Genomic DNA, 16,363 nt, shown 5'->3' with positions numbered 1-16,363 from the left:
TGCGTTAACTCACAAGCGGCAGTGCCTGTCAGAGCTATTAGCAGAACAGGGGACCTGCGAAGGAGCCATGTAAGTGGCAATGAAGCAATTTCACAGGCATTTACCAGCCGCAGTCCCCCCCCCCACACACACACACACTGTCAGTTTCTGAATTTACTGTGTGAGTTGACAAGGTCTTAATTTAAAATTTGCTTAAAATATTTCATTGGTGTGCTGCAGAAGGTTATAAAATCACATCTCTAAAAAATCATCCCTGCCCATTCAGTGGCATGGGGCACCATTTTAACAATGCTGTATAGGGCCTCATAAATCCTGAAGCCGACACTGCCCGGAACCACATACTTTCTGTTGTTACAATTGAAATCTCACCATTGTTAAGATGCTCTCACAAGTTTGGGGGCATGAATCATAACTTCTGAATGCTTGGCAATATCTGCAAAGTTCTTCTAACATGAGCAATATGGAGTCTTGCTGCAATAATATCTGTAATAAACAATAGTAGTAATAATTTTCAGAGAGGTAGCTGTGCCAATCTGCTTCAGCAGAAACAACAAGGAGTCCTGTGGCATCTTAAAGATTAACAGATTTATTTGGGCATAAGCTTTTGTGGGAAAAAAACCACTTTGTTGGATGCACTTCATCTTACAACATGGCAACAACTCACAATGTCATTGCAATTCTGCAAAATGTCACTGGGTGCCTCAAAAGGTTGCCCCCAAAATATCTCTGTGGCACCCTAAAGTATCTGCATTGCCACAAAGTAGTCTGCTCACCAACCTGCTCTGTGGCCCCTTGTGCTTTCCTACAGAAGGATTGTGGTGGCCCTAGTATGGCTCTGTTCCCGAAGCTGATGGGAGGTTTTCACTCTGAAAGCATTTCAGAGACAGCTGACTTAATTTATAAGTAAAAAAGTGAGTTTTCTAGCTGCCATTGTGGCAAGCTATTCAACTAGGATCTGAAGATCCTGCTTTGGCCTCATGCATCGTTGCTACTTGCTAGTAGTAAAGATGTTACAGTTGGAAATTAGCTGTTTATGTTGATTATGTGCAAGGCTCAATAGACTCCCATTCATTCTCCTGTAATTTCATGGGGTCTGAAGAGCTGACAAGAGGAAAAATTAAAATTTAGATCCATTTACCTTCATCCTATGATTTTAAGAATGAGTGTTGTTAATTTGTACAGTTACTTGTGAATAAAGAAAAAGAGGATTGTACTTTTGGTTTTCTCGATAACAGATGGGGCTGTGATCCTTACAGGCTGAGTATAAATATTTAAACTAAATTAAAAAAAAATAAAACATTAATAGAATTATTTTGAACAGTTAAAATCATATAATATACTTTTACTTGTTCACAAACTTCTGTGTTTGTCTTTTAAGTCAGGATATCACAAATGCCCTGACTCAGAGCAGAAATTACTTTCCTTATGCTGTTTTAGGGGTACATGATGCTTATCACCCATTCTAGCAAAAGTAAAATAGAACTCAAAACTCAACGAGTCAACTGGAGAGAAACTGATATGGAATGCTTCTCTTTAAATAAATATTTATTGGTAATTTTGAAATCAACACATGTATTCAGTGAGCTCCAAATCCTTTTCTCTGGGCAAACCCAGAATAAAAAGACCTGGCACAGGGGGGCATTGGCAAGAAGATAGAGAAAGAATCCTCCCAAGCTGTGGAATGGCAGTGAATCTGCTCAGGAGATGCTATTACAGTCTTGAGGCTATTTATATTCCTAGGAATTTATATTGTGCTCATCAGCATGGTACTTCATGTGCCACTATAGTATCTCCTGTTCCCCAATAACTGGCAGCCTCCACCATTCCACACCCAAACCCATAAGTTTAGGGGTGCTGGTAGGGGTAGAAAACCAGAAATTCCTGCCTTGCTTGCAGTTGTGCTCTGAGGGTTTTACTTAGTCTAACTCCCTGTGCATCTTTGGAAGCGGTCTAGGATCAGACTCACAATAATTTAGGATCTCACTCAGTTTTGTATTATTTAATTTTTGAAAATATCTGGTTTGCCTATAGAATCATGCAGTGAAGAAAATTATTTACTTCACTGCTGTGAAAGAGGACAGCTGGATAGCACCTGTCACTTTTGAGAGCACCTCAAGATGGCAGTTGCCACTCATTTATTTGGGGCCCTGGCAGTTAACAGATATTTTTTGTTTTCAACTAATTACTAAATTGATTCTAATGGCTTTTGTTAGCCAAATGTCTGGCACATTAGGTGTCTTTCTGGATGAGCCCCATATTTGTCTGAGATTATTGAGTTGCAGGGAAGCATGAGAGAGGAGCAGCTGTTAGAGAGGAGGAGAGCATCTGGAAGGGTAGTGGGAATAGACAGCAGGGGGTAGATAGAACCAAGAGAGCATTTGAGAAGAAATGAGACAGAGATGAAAAAATAAATAAACTCAGGCCTGGCAGCTGTAGGATACATACTGAATGAATCATTCTCGTAAATGTCTAATGTCTATTAAATGCTTAGGGCAAGAGGAGCGGGACAGTGTAGGAAACCTTATACTGGTGCTGTAGACCTTTGATTTATTGCATAACTTGTCTTATCAAGAGGCACCTGGTTTAGTAAAGAATTAATGTGGTCACTGTATTGTTAAAATGTTCTTTGTGCTACATAATGAGCTTTTTCAAATAGGGCACTAGTTTAAAATGCCATTTGCTGACAAGATTTTGGAAGAAACTGTGGCTACATACAGTTGCTGTGATCTCATCTTGTCAGAAACAGTTTTGTAGATAAATTTCACTCAGGTCAGTCTGCCCTGCTGAGACCATTCTAGTGAAGGGCTGGTAAAGGCTTCTTTCACACAGTAGCATCAGTTCAATAACGCCGCTCATTGCAGTGGATTTATCTGCAGCATTTTACTCTGTAGCACATGGCAGTCTTCTTGGATCATTTGATGAATTGAACTATGTTTGCTTTCACCTGGATTTTCTGAAATGAAGACACAGATCTTCTTGAAATTTGATTATATTTTTAGGGTGATCAATCCTATCTGTTGACATCTCTTTCATTCTGTATATTCTATCTTGAACTGTTATCTTTTATTAAAATAAATGTATTACCTTGAAAAAACATTAAGAATCTTCCTCATCTACGATTAAGGACCTTTTTAATTTCTTTGCACTACACTAGGAACATTGTGCCCCCTTATTCATTCTTAGTAGTAATTTTCTCAAAGCATAAGGGAGTAAAATCTGGCTTTGAATGTTTCCTGTATTCAAGTCACATGACAGGGATGTATGGAGGGATCCTGGTTTATTTTACTAGTCCATCAGAATAATTCCTTACTATTGCTTTTCTTATTGGCCATTTTTTTATCTTGTTTCTGTAGCTAGAACTTGAGAATCTGTTTGTGAAGAATTACTAATACAGGTTGAACCTCTTTAGTTCTGCACAGTCGGGATGTGACTGGTGCCAAACCAGAGAATTTGCTGGACCATAGGAGATCAATAGTGTGTAGCAACATTACCAACACTTCTACTGTTTACTGGGCTCTTAGAAGACATGTAGGGGTAAATTAGAGCTAAATAATAGCACAGAACACTGAGCGCCATGACTGTAAACAAATTTTATGGGACTGTGGGAAACTTGATCACATCCATGATAAGTGGACATCCAGCTAACTAAAATCATAACAGACTACAGATGTTGCTGGATCAAAGAATGCCGGACTAGAGAGGTTCAACCTGTAATTCTTTTTTCTTAATGGGAGAAAGTGGCAATGTAAAATCTTAGCCAGTGAACAAGAATTTAACAATTTAACAGTATTGAGTTAAACTATTAGCCAGCTAACATTAAGAGAAAATATTGTTTGACTATGGTAATCTCTTTTTATGATGATTCTGTTGTTCTCATTGCCTTTGTCTTACAAGTTTTTAAGGGCTGAACTGCAGGATATTCTCTACTACAGGTCAACAGCAATGCTGGCCAGCATAGAGATTGGGCAGAACCACTGGTTCCAGCTACTCTTGGTTCCATCATTACTGTTAGGAGAGCTGTTGCTAATTAGGGAGCAATCCCTGAACACAGTGACTGCAGTTCTGCCTGCTTCTTATGTAGACTGTAGAAGGAAAGAGGAAAGTCTTCATTCCCTCTTGCCAGTGCACACCCCTATGGAAGTTAGCTTGAACCTAGCACAGAGGTAAGGGTGGGTGGTTGTGACTGGGCACAAATGAACCCACTATAGTGAACTAGGAAGAATCTTACAACACTTTAGGCCTCTGCTGGAGTATTTTGTCAAGATTGAGGAGCCATGTTTTAGTAAAGATGTGAACAAATTAGAGAGTCCAAAAGAGCACAAAAATGATAAAAAGATTAGAAAACCCATGAGGAACTATCTAATGAACTGGGCATGTTTAGTCTTGAGCAAAAAGACTGGGGAAAGACATAACTGTTTTCAAATATATTAAAGTCCATTATAAAGAGGACTATGGTCAGTTATTGTCCATGTCCATTTAAGGGAGGTCAAGAAGGCATGGGCTTTAATTTGCAGAAATGGAGATTTAGGTTAGATATTAGGAAATATTTTCTAACTTTAAGGGTAGGTAAGCTCTGAAATAGGCTCCTGAGAGAGTTTGTGAAACCTTATTATTTCAGGTATATAAGATGTTGGACAAACACCTGTTAGGGTTGTGGTAGGTTTATTTGGACCTTTGGGTGGAGGGCTGGACTTGGTGACCTCTTAAGGTCCCTTCGGGCCCTACATTTCTAAAATTGTGGCCTTTGCCATGACTTTTTATGCCATAAAGGAGACAGAATGGCAGCTAGGGAATTTCCATAGCACACTGGTAGTGTAGGGCTCATGTAAGTAATGTAAGTAGCCTTATAACACACTCCTGTGCAGCTGTTAGCATAAGATTATGCCAGGAGTAAGAGAGTGAGTGGCTAGTGTGCCCTGTGTTCTTGCTATTCTAGGCAATGGAAAAGCCCATAGATATCTATGCAAGCCTGCCTCAAATTACACTGGCCCCTGGGTTTGCTTTACCTAAAGCTGGGGTGACATCAGACCTTGAAGTTGTTCAGAACTATCAAGGTGGGCTTAAACCCACAATCACACATTCTCCAAATGAGCTGATTCCCATGCAGCATCTTGTCAGAATTTCAGGCTGGAATCCAGCCCATTGTTTGCCATGGAAGGGAAGGGCAATCCCAAATTGTTGCAGTGGCCACAATGTGCAAATTTGCTAATTCTGTTTATAATGAAACCTCTGGTTGATGTTATTGTGTAGGAATAAGTTACTTCACTATAAAAGGAGCAATTGTGTTATCCCTAGAAATGAGAGGAAATTGCTACATAGTTTCTGGCAGCCCTTCTATATCAGCAATGCACATGTTAAAGTATGTGTACTGTTGGAGGGAAATGGCTGGCCTTGAAGGTGCAGTTTTAGGTACCAGCTGCTTCTCATAGCATTGTCCCATCACAGCCATGCTCACCATGAGTAACAAATTGCTCCATATATTAGTGTTATTCCTTGCAGCTCCCCTCTGTGACTTTCACCATGAAAGATGAAATGCTAAACATGCATGAAAAGGGAGTCAGGAGCAACATGGCTGCTGAGCCAAACATCCTAGGGGAGGGAGGCTGGTCAGTACACAGAGGGCAGGCATTCAATCTAGATGTTCCTGTATGTGCAGAGTTGAAGCTAGGATTCCCCATAGATCCCCAGAGTCAACATTGTTCAGTGGTTATGTCAGTACTGCTTCTGCCTACACAAACTCTATCCAGGGCATAAAGCAGTACTGGTTCTTCACCATCCTGCCAGCACATTTTTCCTGTAATTTTCCCCAATGGGTTTTTCTGTGGAAAGGAAAAATTGATATACACAGTCACACACAACTATATTACTCTTTTCATCTGTAGGAAAACCTGTAGAAGGAGAATACCAAAAGGAAACAGTGCGCTAAGTTGATGGTGCATTCTTTCTGATAATGTGGTTATATATTCTGTACAATTTCACTCAAGGAAGGTGCACATATGTGTGTAAATACTGGAAGAGCTCTACAACAGATCCCCTTTACTAGGCATCTCTTGCCTTACAAGACTGCTCCAATATATCTCCAACCTAAGAGCCTTAGCCTACCCTACACACTTCATTCATATGAACAACATGCAGTGAGTTCCCACATATGTTTGCAGGCTCAAGTCCTTAGGATGGAATTTTCAGAAGTGTTTAGGTGAGTTAGGCTCTTATGTCCCATTAATTTTCAAGAAAGGTCAAGCACCTGACTCTTAGAGTCATACAAAATAGATTTTACTCTAATCTGTCTTTCATCATCATGTGTGTGTGTTGTCTTCCATTTATCTATATTAAATTCACTTTCTGAGAAAGCCCCGAACAGCTCTGCATCTCAGCCAGTAAATAACTAGGCATTTTAAGACTCCTCTTATGTCCTTTTTATGAGTAGATTCAGATTATGAAACTTGGAATATGTTTCTATTTGTGACTCCTCATTAGAATGCTAACTACATTTTTCTATAGTGTTTCATATTTCCCGAGATGACATTTTCCTAATGAGCAGACGTTTTTGCATTCACTCAGATGACATGCTGGAGCACAAATACAGCAGCCACCGACCCTGCTAAAAGAATAGCGGGAGTAGGGAACCCGTGAGTTTCGTAGCTAAAGCATCTTCCTAACCTGGATCTCCAAAAGCAGCTTCTTCTTTCTCTTCCCCAGGTCTTCTCTTCCTCCCTTCCCTCCCCCCCCCCTTCCCGTCTCCCCGCCCCCCCCGCCCTTGGCTGCCGCTTTGTTACAGCGGCTGCTGGTGCAGCTGCTGCTGTAGCGGAAGGAGCTGTCCAGCAGCCAGTGCTCCTGAAATCCCAACATCTCTCCATTAACCACAATGTGAGAGCAATGAGAGCAGCTCTATCAAATCCAGCCTGGCAATGGAGGATGATTTATTCCAGCTAAGACAGCTTCCGTAAGTAACAAGGGGAGACAGAGACACACAGGGATTAAAAACAAACAAACTACAGAGTACGAATCCTAGTGAATTTTTAAAATTGAAATTATTCCTGGGAAATGGCTCAAGCCACAAGAAGCAGGCCATTTTCCTGGTCCGTCTGCTCAGATTTAGCATCCTTGACCCCCTGGATCTGCTGTGTGAAACTGTTTGCTTTATTAACTCACCCAGTTTTTATTTTTACTTGAACTTTGGGTGGGTGGATGTGCATGTGGGAGGTTGGTTATATAATCTGGGAGAGTGCAAAGGGTTCTGGTGAGAGGAAACATTAGCAGTGCATTTGCAATGTGGATTGCATCTGTAAATAACATCGTGCCAAGGTAGATATCTTCCCTAGTCTTTTACTTCATGCAGCCAACTGATTGCAGACTACTACCTTTCTTCAAAGGGTACGTTTGCAGTGAAGGCCACTGCTGTTTGTAAATTGTATGATTTGAAGAAGCAGACATTGCTGCACAGGGAATGCTTGTGCATGACAGACTCCTTGCTGTTTGTACCTGAATACTAGATCTATGCAAAGAGCTGATAACAACCTGATTGCTGGATTTGTCACTTTGAAATGCTTACCCTTCTTCTGAATGTGAAAGGTGTCCTTTAAAAATAATTACATTTTTTTCATGCTTTTTTGCCTTGTTGCTTAAAACACATCTGTATTTATAAAACATTGACTAGGAAGGCAGAAAATAAAGGACTGAACTAAATTTAAAATATTGAGATGATGTAAAGTAAATCAATCAGTTAAATATTTAACCAGTTAGAGATATACAATGGCATGAACTTCAGGTTGTGTTGAAAAACATGTGTTATGGTGCATTCTCCTTTTTAGAAGAGAGAAAAGATGCATGTTTTCATTAGGCCATCTTTTTTCTATTCTGTTATTTTGATGTACTTAATAATTATCTAAGTACCTTTCAGTGTATGAATAATTGAAATTATTCAGTATTGTGGAGTCTTGCACAAAAATGCAGTTCTACGAGATGCTTCAATAGTGAAGAATTTCTGGGGGTATGCACCAGTAAACTCATCACTTTGTTTTTCTTCCATTTCAGTTAGCTTCACAGTTCAAAAACTGTGTTTTATTTCTTAGAAAGAGGTTTGGCACCAGGTTCTTCAGTCTTTACTCAGGCAAAACTCCCATTGAGGTCTGTTGGATTTGTAGATCATTTACAATATGTTTGTACAGCACCTCACACTATAGGGCCCCAAATTAGTCACTCTTTAGGCACTACCTCATTATACTTATTAAATAATAATAATTATTACTACATGGGCTTTAAGATCAAGTCCTTTATTAAAAGACAGGCATTTATTATTATACATTTTTTGTATGCAACCAATAAATGCACTGTAAAAATAATCATATATATTGTATGAACAATTTTCAGTTATAACCCCAGAGAGTAATTGAGTATGACAGGCCAGATCCAAAACCCATAGAAGTCAACAGAAGTATTTCCCTTGACTTCAGAGGACTTGAGTCATGCCTTGAGAATGCTGAAATTCTAGCATGTGGATTTACTATACAGATAATGGTAGTCTAAAAATAGCAAAAATACAACAGAAAACAAGTAATATAATTAAGTCTGAGACTCCTAAAGCTTTTGTGCATAAAATATGAATGGAACATTTATATTACTTGCCTTTTGATGATAAAAATCTTACTGAATTACAACTTTCAGTATATGTTTGTGGGTATGCATGTTTTGTAGATTATGTGTTTTTGTGACAAGCTGACATTGTTATAATGACAGTCTTCAAGGGTATATAAAGAAGTAGTAAATTATTTCATTCATCTTTTAGGTCCAGCAAAGGGAAAGTCAAAGCAATTGCTGCGGTAAAAATCCATTTGGGAAAACTTACAATTAAATTTGAAAATGGAATTGAGCATAAACAGGAACTGAGAAGCTTTTTTATTTCTACTGAATGCAAAAATCTTTTACATATCCCTCATAATTAACAGAACATTGGGTAACACCCTATTCCACTGAAATTAATGGGAGTTTTGCCATTAACTTCAAGAGGAGCAAATTTACAAATGCATGTATTTTAAAACAAAAATGAATGAACATCTGTTCTTCCTTTGCTTACCTGCCAAGACCTGAATCCCTGAGACTAGGTGCTTTGTTTCTCCTGTTGCAGCTGAAAGCATTACTAAAGAAGTATAAAGGATGCAAGGAATGCATTATCTATGCAGTGGATCAGATCCTGAGATACCTGTAACCTGAAGAAGCCCCCAAAATATCTTAAAATGGTTTGCAAGTCAGCTGTCCATGGGAGCAGAAGTAGTGGTAGTCCCACACATGTCAATGCTGGATCTTTCCACCACCCATATGCAGCAAAGATATTAGTGATGAGTGACTACAAGTAATGTCTAGTGGGTGAACTGCAGGATATTCTCTACTACAGGTCATGGTATGGTATGGTCCAGGTATGGTTCCACTAGATCCAAACACTGCACTGAAGGGAAAGCATAGGCCATGTCAACTACTCCTCTCACAGCCTATATTAGAGATTGTGGCACAGATGCACAGGCAGTTTTGTGGGATAGGGCTGAGGCTCACCCCTTGATTTTTTTCATAGATCAGAGTCTTTTTACATGAGATTTGCTGCTTCCCCAGCACTTTGCCCTATTTTAGATATGGTGGTGTCATCAGCTCTTGCAGGAGAAGTACAGAACTCACATCTTGCCAAGGATAAAGTCTTCCCCTTCCCTTTAAAAACTGTCATATGTACATGTCTGACTGCAGCAGCTGCAGCATGCAAGCATGCTTGGTAAGTATTTGATGTTGTCCCTTAAAGAGAAGGAAAAATGAAATCTTTTCTAATAGTTATTTTAGGCTGAACATATTAGGTTACTGAAGACCAAAAGATATACAATCAAGACAATTTTAAAAACCTATAAAGTAACCCAAATAAATAAAACAAAACCCCTTATTGCATTGAAATATATGAGGGTGTGAGTGGCTAAGGTATATAAGTCACTCACACATGACAAAAGGTGGATATAGAATGAAGAAAGATTTGAGCAGTCTGTGACATAAATGTGCATTTTGAATAGACCTGTTACAAAATATTTAGCCTTTAGCTATATACTGATTGTTTGGCACACAAATGAAGGTAAAAAGATGGAAAATGTATCTCTCTTGGCTCTAAGCCATAGAGGGGCCCAGGATATAGTTACTACACAGAGTACCAATATGAAAATGATCATGGAAATGCTTGTGAACAGTATTCTGGCATATGCTGCAAATCCCAGTGTGATTGTCTTCTGCATAAGTAGACACCACAGTTTTAACTTTCTATTCTCAATTATTCTTTTAATCATTTGTGCTGGCCACCTTGTGTATAAGATAAATGGTAGGATAACCTTACACCTGCATGATGTCATACAGTGTACATCCACAGTGTAGAAGGGACTGCTGTTGAGGAAAAAAAGAAAATTTTGGTTTCTTAGTAAATATTTGGTTGTTCATCAGGCCAATGATAGAAAAATGCTCCTATCTGAAAAAGGGTCATAAAATAATAAAAGTTTGCTAATTGGTCCCATATTCATCCAGGACCTCATTTCTCTTGTAAATGTCTGAGCCTTGATTCTGCAATTTCTTTAAGAGTGCACAGCAGGATGTGCAAGATTTTTTACCTGCATTGAAAGGTGAGTGGAGGACAAGCATGGGTACAAATAAGGGTGAGTGCTAGGCATAGCCCTTCATGATGAGCTGAAGGCTTCAATTCTTCTGAGTAGCTGCGGTTAACCCACTCTCCCCATCATGTGCCCACTGCTCCTTCAGCCCTCTTCTGCTACTAGGCAATAGTAATTTTGCATTAGGACAGCAGAACTCTCATTTAGCCAGGATGGGGTTCACTTGTGTTCCCTGCCCATCATTTCATCCCTTGTGCTTGAATTTCACTTGCGTTGTGGAGGATCAAACTATTAATGACTAGGACTTGGAATTAATTATTCCCCCTGTTAGTTTACATCCCTGTCCACTGAAATAAGACATCAGTATGGGAGCATTATTTTCTTTCAAAAGACCCAAATAAAATCTATTCCCAAGATAAGAAGTCAAAAATAGTTTCTAAGAAGAATGCAAACAAAGTCTTTTTTTATTTCCAGTGGCTTTAGCCTACCTGATTATGTAAATAAGGAACTTTATTTCCTTCTGTTTTTATAAAGTGTATAAATCAAAAGACTGTGAATCCAGGGATAACATATTTATTCTTCATTTATTTTACTACAGTTACCTGTATCTCCATTTTGTAGCGTGTTATTAATATTTATAGTCCTTTGCAAGTCTCCTTTCTGCAAGCAGCTTTATCCCAACAGGATCTATTTCTAAAATAATACATGAATAAAAATGCCCAAACCTTGATTGCTTTGCTTTCAGGAATAGGCTAAAGTTCAAAATGGCAGGCAAATATAGCAGGTGCTGACTGTAATTCTCAGCTCTGAATTTATCTTTTCTGGAGCAATCTATAGGAAACATCTAATATTATGGACCAGTGGTTCAAATTTTTTGGTATATATAGTAACAGCAAAAGAAGCTATAATATATTTACAATGTCAAACTCTCTAGAAATGAAGTGTTTGATTATATGCAAGAAAATTCTGTTTGATATCTGCTAACATGCAGAGACTTTCGCTGTGGTTTTTTGCTCTGCTGACTTTTCTCATAAGCGCCAGTTATTTTTTTAGTGAGTCAGGATGGGAGGAAACAGTGCCAACTGCAAGCAAAACTTTTTGGACCTTTCTTTGCTGCTTGTTGGTGTGATCAAAATGCCAAGTAAACCTTTAGGGCAGTATTGTAGCAGCTGGTATAAGTGCTGGTCTTAATCTCTAGAACTCTCAAGCACTGGGTTATAATCTTGTCCCGCATCTGCATCAAGTAGAACAGGCTACTAGCCCCTCTTCCTTCCACAAGTGATACTTGCATATCACAGGGCAGATTTTATCTCATCAGCTCAGTGCAGAACCAAATACTGTAGTTCTTTCTTGTTTTTTACTCATTTCTTACTCAGGTAAATGCATGGAAGTATGCCAAAGTAAGGAGGCAATAAAACTTAGTGAAAAACCAGATAAGGGCATCTGGATTTGATAAGTAATGTATAATGTTTTCAGCCTGTTTACATTGATTATAACCATACAATCCACACAAGCTATGATAAACAAAACAACTGGCCAACGTAAGAGAGGTGCTGAGATCTCATACATTTCAAAGGGAGATGAAGATTCTCCACACTTCGAAGGAGATAGCGAGCCACAAGATTGGACTTTCATTTCATATACATGGTCTAACTTAATACAATCACAAATGTATTAAAGTAGTTTGCTCTCAGTCACAATATCAGAAGATGGATCTTCAGAACCACCAAATGAATAAGCATTGTGCTTGACATAGTATTCATGTTGACAGCACAGAATTCATAGTTGTTTTCTGCCAGTGATTTTCTTTCTGCCTACCTGTCTGTCTGTCTACATGCATACAGGCACAAGTATTAAATAACATTGTGTCATTAGTTTCAAATGCTTTGTCCTGGTTATAGAAATGGGCTGCATTTAATTTTTTGCATTGTTGTCAAATGATTGATTTGTGTACCAGGGGACAAGCAGAAATCTTGAAATTTGGGAAGTAGCTAAACATTACATAGTGAAGCAGGATTCATAAAATAATTCAGTATTAGAAAACAACTGGCTAGTCTTACTAAACTGACTGCTATCTTTTTAGATGAATACTGTGATAGGCTGTAACTTCAAATCTCATAACTTTTACATGCTACTGTCTTAAACTGATCTTGTGCCTTTACCATTGTGGAACTAGTTAAATATTTTTATTCAGATAAATTATTTGAATTAGTTGTGTTATTTGTGTGTTTCTGGTACCTCAGTATAGTCAGTGAAGTGTTGAATGATAGTTTTTTAAAATGAACTAAGGGATACTAAATGGTTAGCAAGACTGGTAATGGTAACAACCTTTTCCATTTGGTCACTATTCCGCATTCATCCCAAATCAGTTGTGAAAGTGAATGGGCATTGTAACTCTCTGGTGGCTTTAATGCACCCTTTGTGAAATAACTTAGTGATTCTCATTTTGGTTCCCAGTAGATAAGTGCCTGTATTTGCCAATCTCAGCAGCAAGGCTGAGGATTCAATAAGCCCTAAAAATTGAAGTTTCTTCTCACTTTCAGAAGGTGGTCCTTCCAGTTCAGGATTAAGATTAATTTTTAGGAGACTGTGGGGTATGGTCACTTATGGAAGATAGGGACCCTTATGCAATGCATGTTACACTTCCTCTGTGAACAAAGGATTTGTCTCTAGTGCTTTCAGACTTGCTTTTTTGCCTGCACTAAGTTCATCCACCCATTTTTCTTTTGTCAGAAAGTGATTTTATGCAGAGTGAACAATATATGCAGCAGCTCTATTCTTTGAGTCAATTGACATTAAGAAAACATTTTACTTTGCAGCCTGTAAGATTAAACCTTGTAAATGGTTAATGAAAACATTGAATTCAAGGCATCACTGATGGACTTTAAAGCCTTGAATGATATTCAGCCTGGATAGCTAATAACTCCCCTTTTGTTTTAAGATCTGCTGGGAAGCATCCACTTTCAAACCCTAAATGTTAACATTTCAGTAGCCAACTATGTGATTTCAATCAGGTGGTTAGATATCCAAATGCTTGTCCACTGTAGATGCAAAAGGTAGAGAGACAATAGAAGGATCATTTTAAAACATTCTGTCTCCAATGGCTTGGCTCACAACTCAAAGCATGATACAAAATACATTCATTTTGCTGAGTATTTGATTAATCAGTTTTTGTTTGTGTTTTATTCTCAAAAGGTCCTGTTACTACAGCAAGAGGCAGTGCAGAAGTTAGTAAAATAATAATGAGTAATAACAAAACATCTAAATGAAGCTTCAGCAAATCATATTACTGTCAGAGAAATGATACTCAGAACCATTTACTCTCGTTTCTATATTCTTAGGGTGGTCAAGTTTCGCCGCACAGGGGAAAGTTCCAGGTCAGATGAGGATGCCATTTCAGGAGAGCATGAAATTCAGATTGAAGGTGTTCGGTCAGAGCTAGAGGCTGTAGAGCTAGAAGATGGAGCTGCAGTGCCGAAGGAATTTGCCAATCCAACTGATGGTAAGCAGGTCTCGAGTGTTCCTCTTAGAAAAAGGATGTGACTTCTACATTTTACTCAGACTGCAGCAAAAGACTGGGTTGAAGGAACTGAAAACCCACCAGGAAAAGTGATAAGTAACAATATAGATTAATTATGATACAACTGATCAGCCATCAGTTAAATAAACTATCTTCTGAGGGGATTGGATTATTTGGATGTTATCAGAACTGGAATCAAAAGAAATCTCAGATCAAAACATACCTAAATTTGGAGGGATGAACATAGAGCTGGATCCAAATTTTTCCAAACACTTCCTGTGTTCATACAAAAGAAGTTTTGGTTCGCTTGCCAAACCAAAACTCTGGATCAAACACTCCAAAATTATGGACTGAATCTGGGATCGATCCTAGATATTGAAGATTATAGTGCAGCATAACTGACATAAACTCAAAAGAATCAAAAAGTTAAATAAAAGGGTAATAAGATTTATTGCTTTATTCTGATCAGTTGGTTTGGGACTGAGCCCTTACAATGCTATTTCAGGAGGATGTGGGACAATTAACTTGGCATGTTATTTTTGTAGTATACATTCAGTTACATGATTGCTGAAAGCTGATGGCATCTGACAGATGTTTGATAGCCTGCCTGATGTGAACTGATGCATATAGTGGATTACTTAGTGGAATTGTCTCCTACCAACTTTGTTCAAGGCATTTTGCATGGAATACTAAAGGGGAAATTATTCTTTAGGTACTTGATAACACAGTATACATAGGACTAATTTAAATCAGAATGTTCTGTTGACCTAGTATTAACAATCAGAATGTAGCTGGATATTTTTTGCTCATCCACTTCTGTTCGGTATTTTTCCTCACCCATTTTCCCCATATCGCTCTCTGTATCCATAATGAGAATAACATAGCCCACTAGTCAGAAACATCATGGCCTCCATGGCCTCAGGAGGGGAAAGACTGGAGAATTACCTATTTGCTATAAAAAAATGTTTACTGATTTTGTAGCCCTCCAAATTTTTGGAACTGGATCTTGAGTGACCACATCTTTCCTCTGGGAGAGCTGGATAACTCCTTTTTAGAATTAATTACGGCTGCTCTTAAGTCCTCATGCAGTACAGGCAGTCCCCGGGTTACGTACAAGATAGGGACTTACATAATTTGTATGTAAGTCGAACTGGTACATATTGTAGGGGAAACTCTAGCCAAACATTTCTCCAGAGCTCAGTTTTATTCTCCCACACCTCACTTCCCTCAGTCCTTTATTCTCAAGCTGAGGTGTCTGCTGAGAAAAGCCGATCCGTGTCTTCCTGGTCTGCTGGGGGGGGGGAGGGGCGCTAGCTTCACGACTCCCTGGTCTGCTGGGGAGAAGCAGCTAGTGCGGGGTTGCCTCACCCCATTTGTAAGTAGGGATCCGATGTAAGTCGGATCCATGTAACCCATTTACTGCCTGTATGTACTAAAGCAGTAACCTATGGCTCACCTTCAGAGCTGAGGATGAAGCCTCTGCAGTGTGGTTAGTTCCCACTGGCATAGAGGACAAGAGGAGGAAACACAGCTAAGCACTCCAACTTTTGTCTGCTGGGACAGTTACCAGCCAAGGGAGCTTATTTACTTACACGGCTGATGTAATTTGAAGCCAGTATATCACTTGGGTGTATAGTATGGGTTTCTGTTCCCATTTTTGTTTCTTCTTATTCAGTGATGGTGGAAGAAGCAGGATGGAATTATAATGTGATACGCCTTCCCACTTTAGAGTACTTTATTTGGAGGTTTCTGGCTCACTGTGCATTTTCTCTTTAGCACAGTTGTGCCCTACTATTTATTCATTGTACTTTAACTTTCCCAAAATAGTCTGAGGTTATGTCTAGACTATGTAGAATTTTCGAAAGAGGATATGCAAATTCTGCTGAAATTTGCATATCTACTTTTGATCTTACTTTTGAAAGAGGATATTTCGAAAGTGAAAGTAGTCTGGACACGTTTTTTTTCTGAAAAAACCCTTTTTCGAAAAAGCCGCTCTTCCTTAAAAAAGGAGGCTTATGCAGTTTTGTTGAAAAGGGTTTTTTTCCCCAAAAAGCCCTCATCCAGACTATTTTCACTTTCAAAAGATTCTCTTTCGAAAAAAACCCCATAGTTTAGATGTGCCCTTCGAGGGGTAGCCATGTTAGTCTGTAACTTAAAAAAAAATCTTAAGAAAAAATGAGTGGTCCTGTAGCACCTTAGTTAGTCTCATAAGGTACAT

At 38.8% G+C, this 16,363-nt stretch overlaps 1 protein-coding gene across 2 annotated transcripts in view; it reads left to right on the top strand.

Annotated features, from left to right (window-relative positions):
• The window catches only part of SVOP (SV2 related protein), a 54,829-nt gene that overhangs the window by 860 nt on the left and 37,606 nt on the right, over window positions 1-16,363 (top strand). Inside the window, exons 1-2 of one of the 2 annotated variants that reach the window (XM_075898791.2) lie at window positions 6,791-6,943; window positions 13,967-14,127. In XM_075898791.2, coding sequence (XP_075754906.1) covers window positions 6,909-6,943; window positions 13,967-14,127 — 196 coding nt within the window. In that variant the 5' untranslated portion in view covers window positions 6,791-6,908. Of the gene's footprint in view, window positions 1-6,790; window positions 6,944-13,966; window positions 14,128-16,363 lie in introns of those variants that run through there. The other variant, XM_075898792.2, reaches the window with a different exon arrangement.

Source organism: Pelodiscus sinensis, chromosome Z (assembly GCF_052426305.1).
Source record: "Pelodiscus sinensis isolate ZL-2025 chromosome Z, ASM5242630v1, whole genome shotgun sequence".
In the NCBI taxonomy this organism is placed as follows: Eukaryota; Metazoa; Chordata; order Testudines; family Trionychidae; genus Pelodiscus; species Pelodiscus sinensis.
The sequence above is the reverse complement of the archived record's forward strand: the minus strand, read 5'-3'. Positions and strand labels throughout refer to the sequence as shown.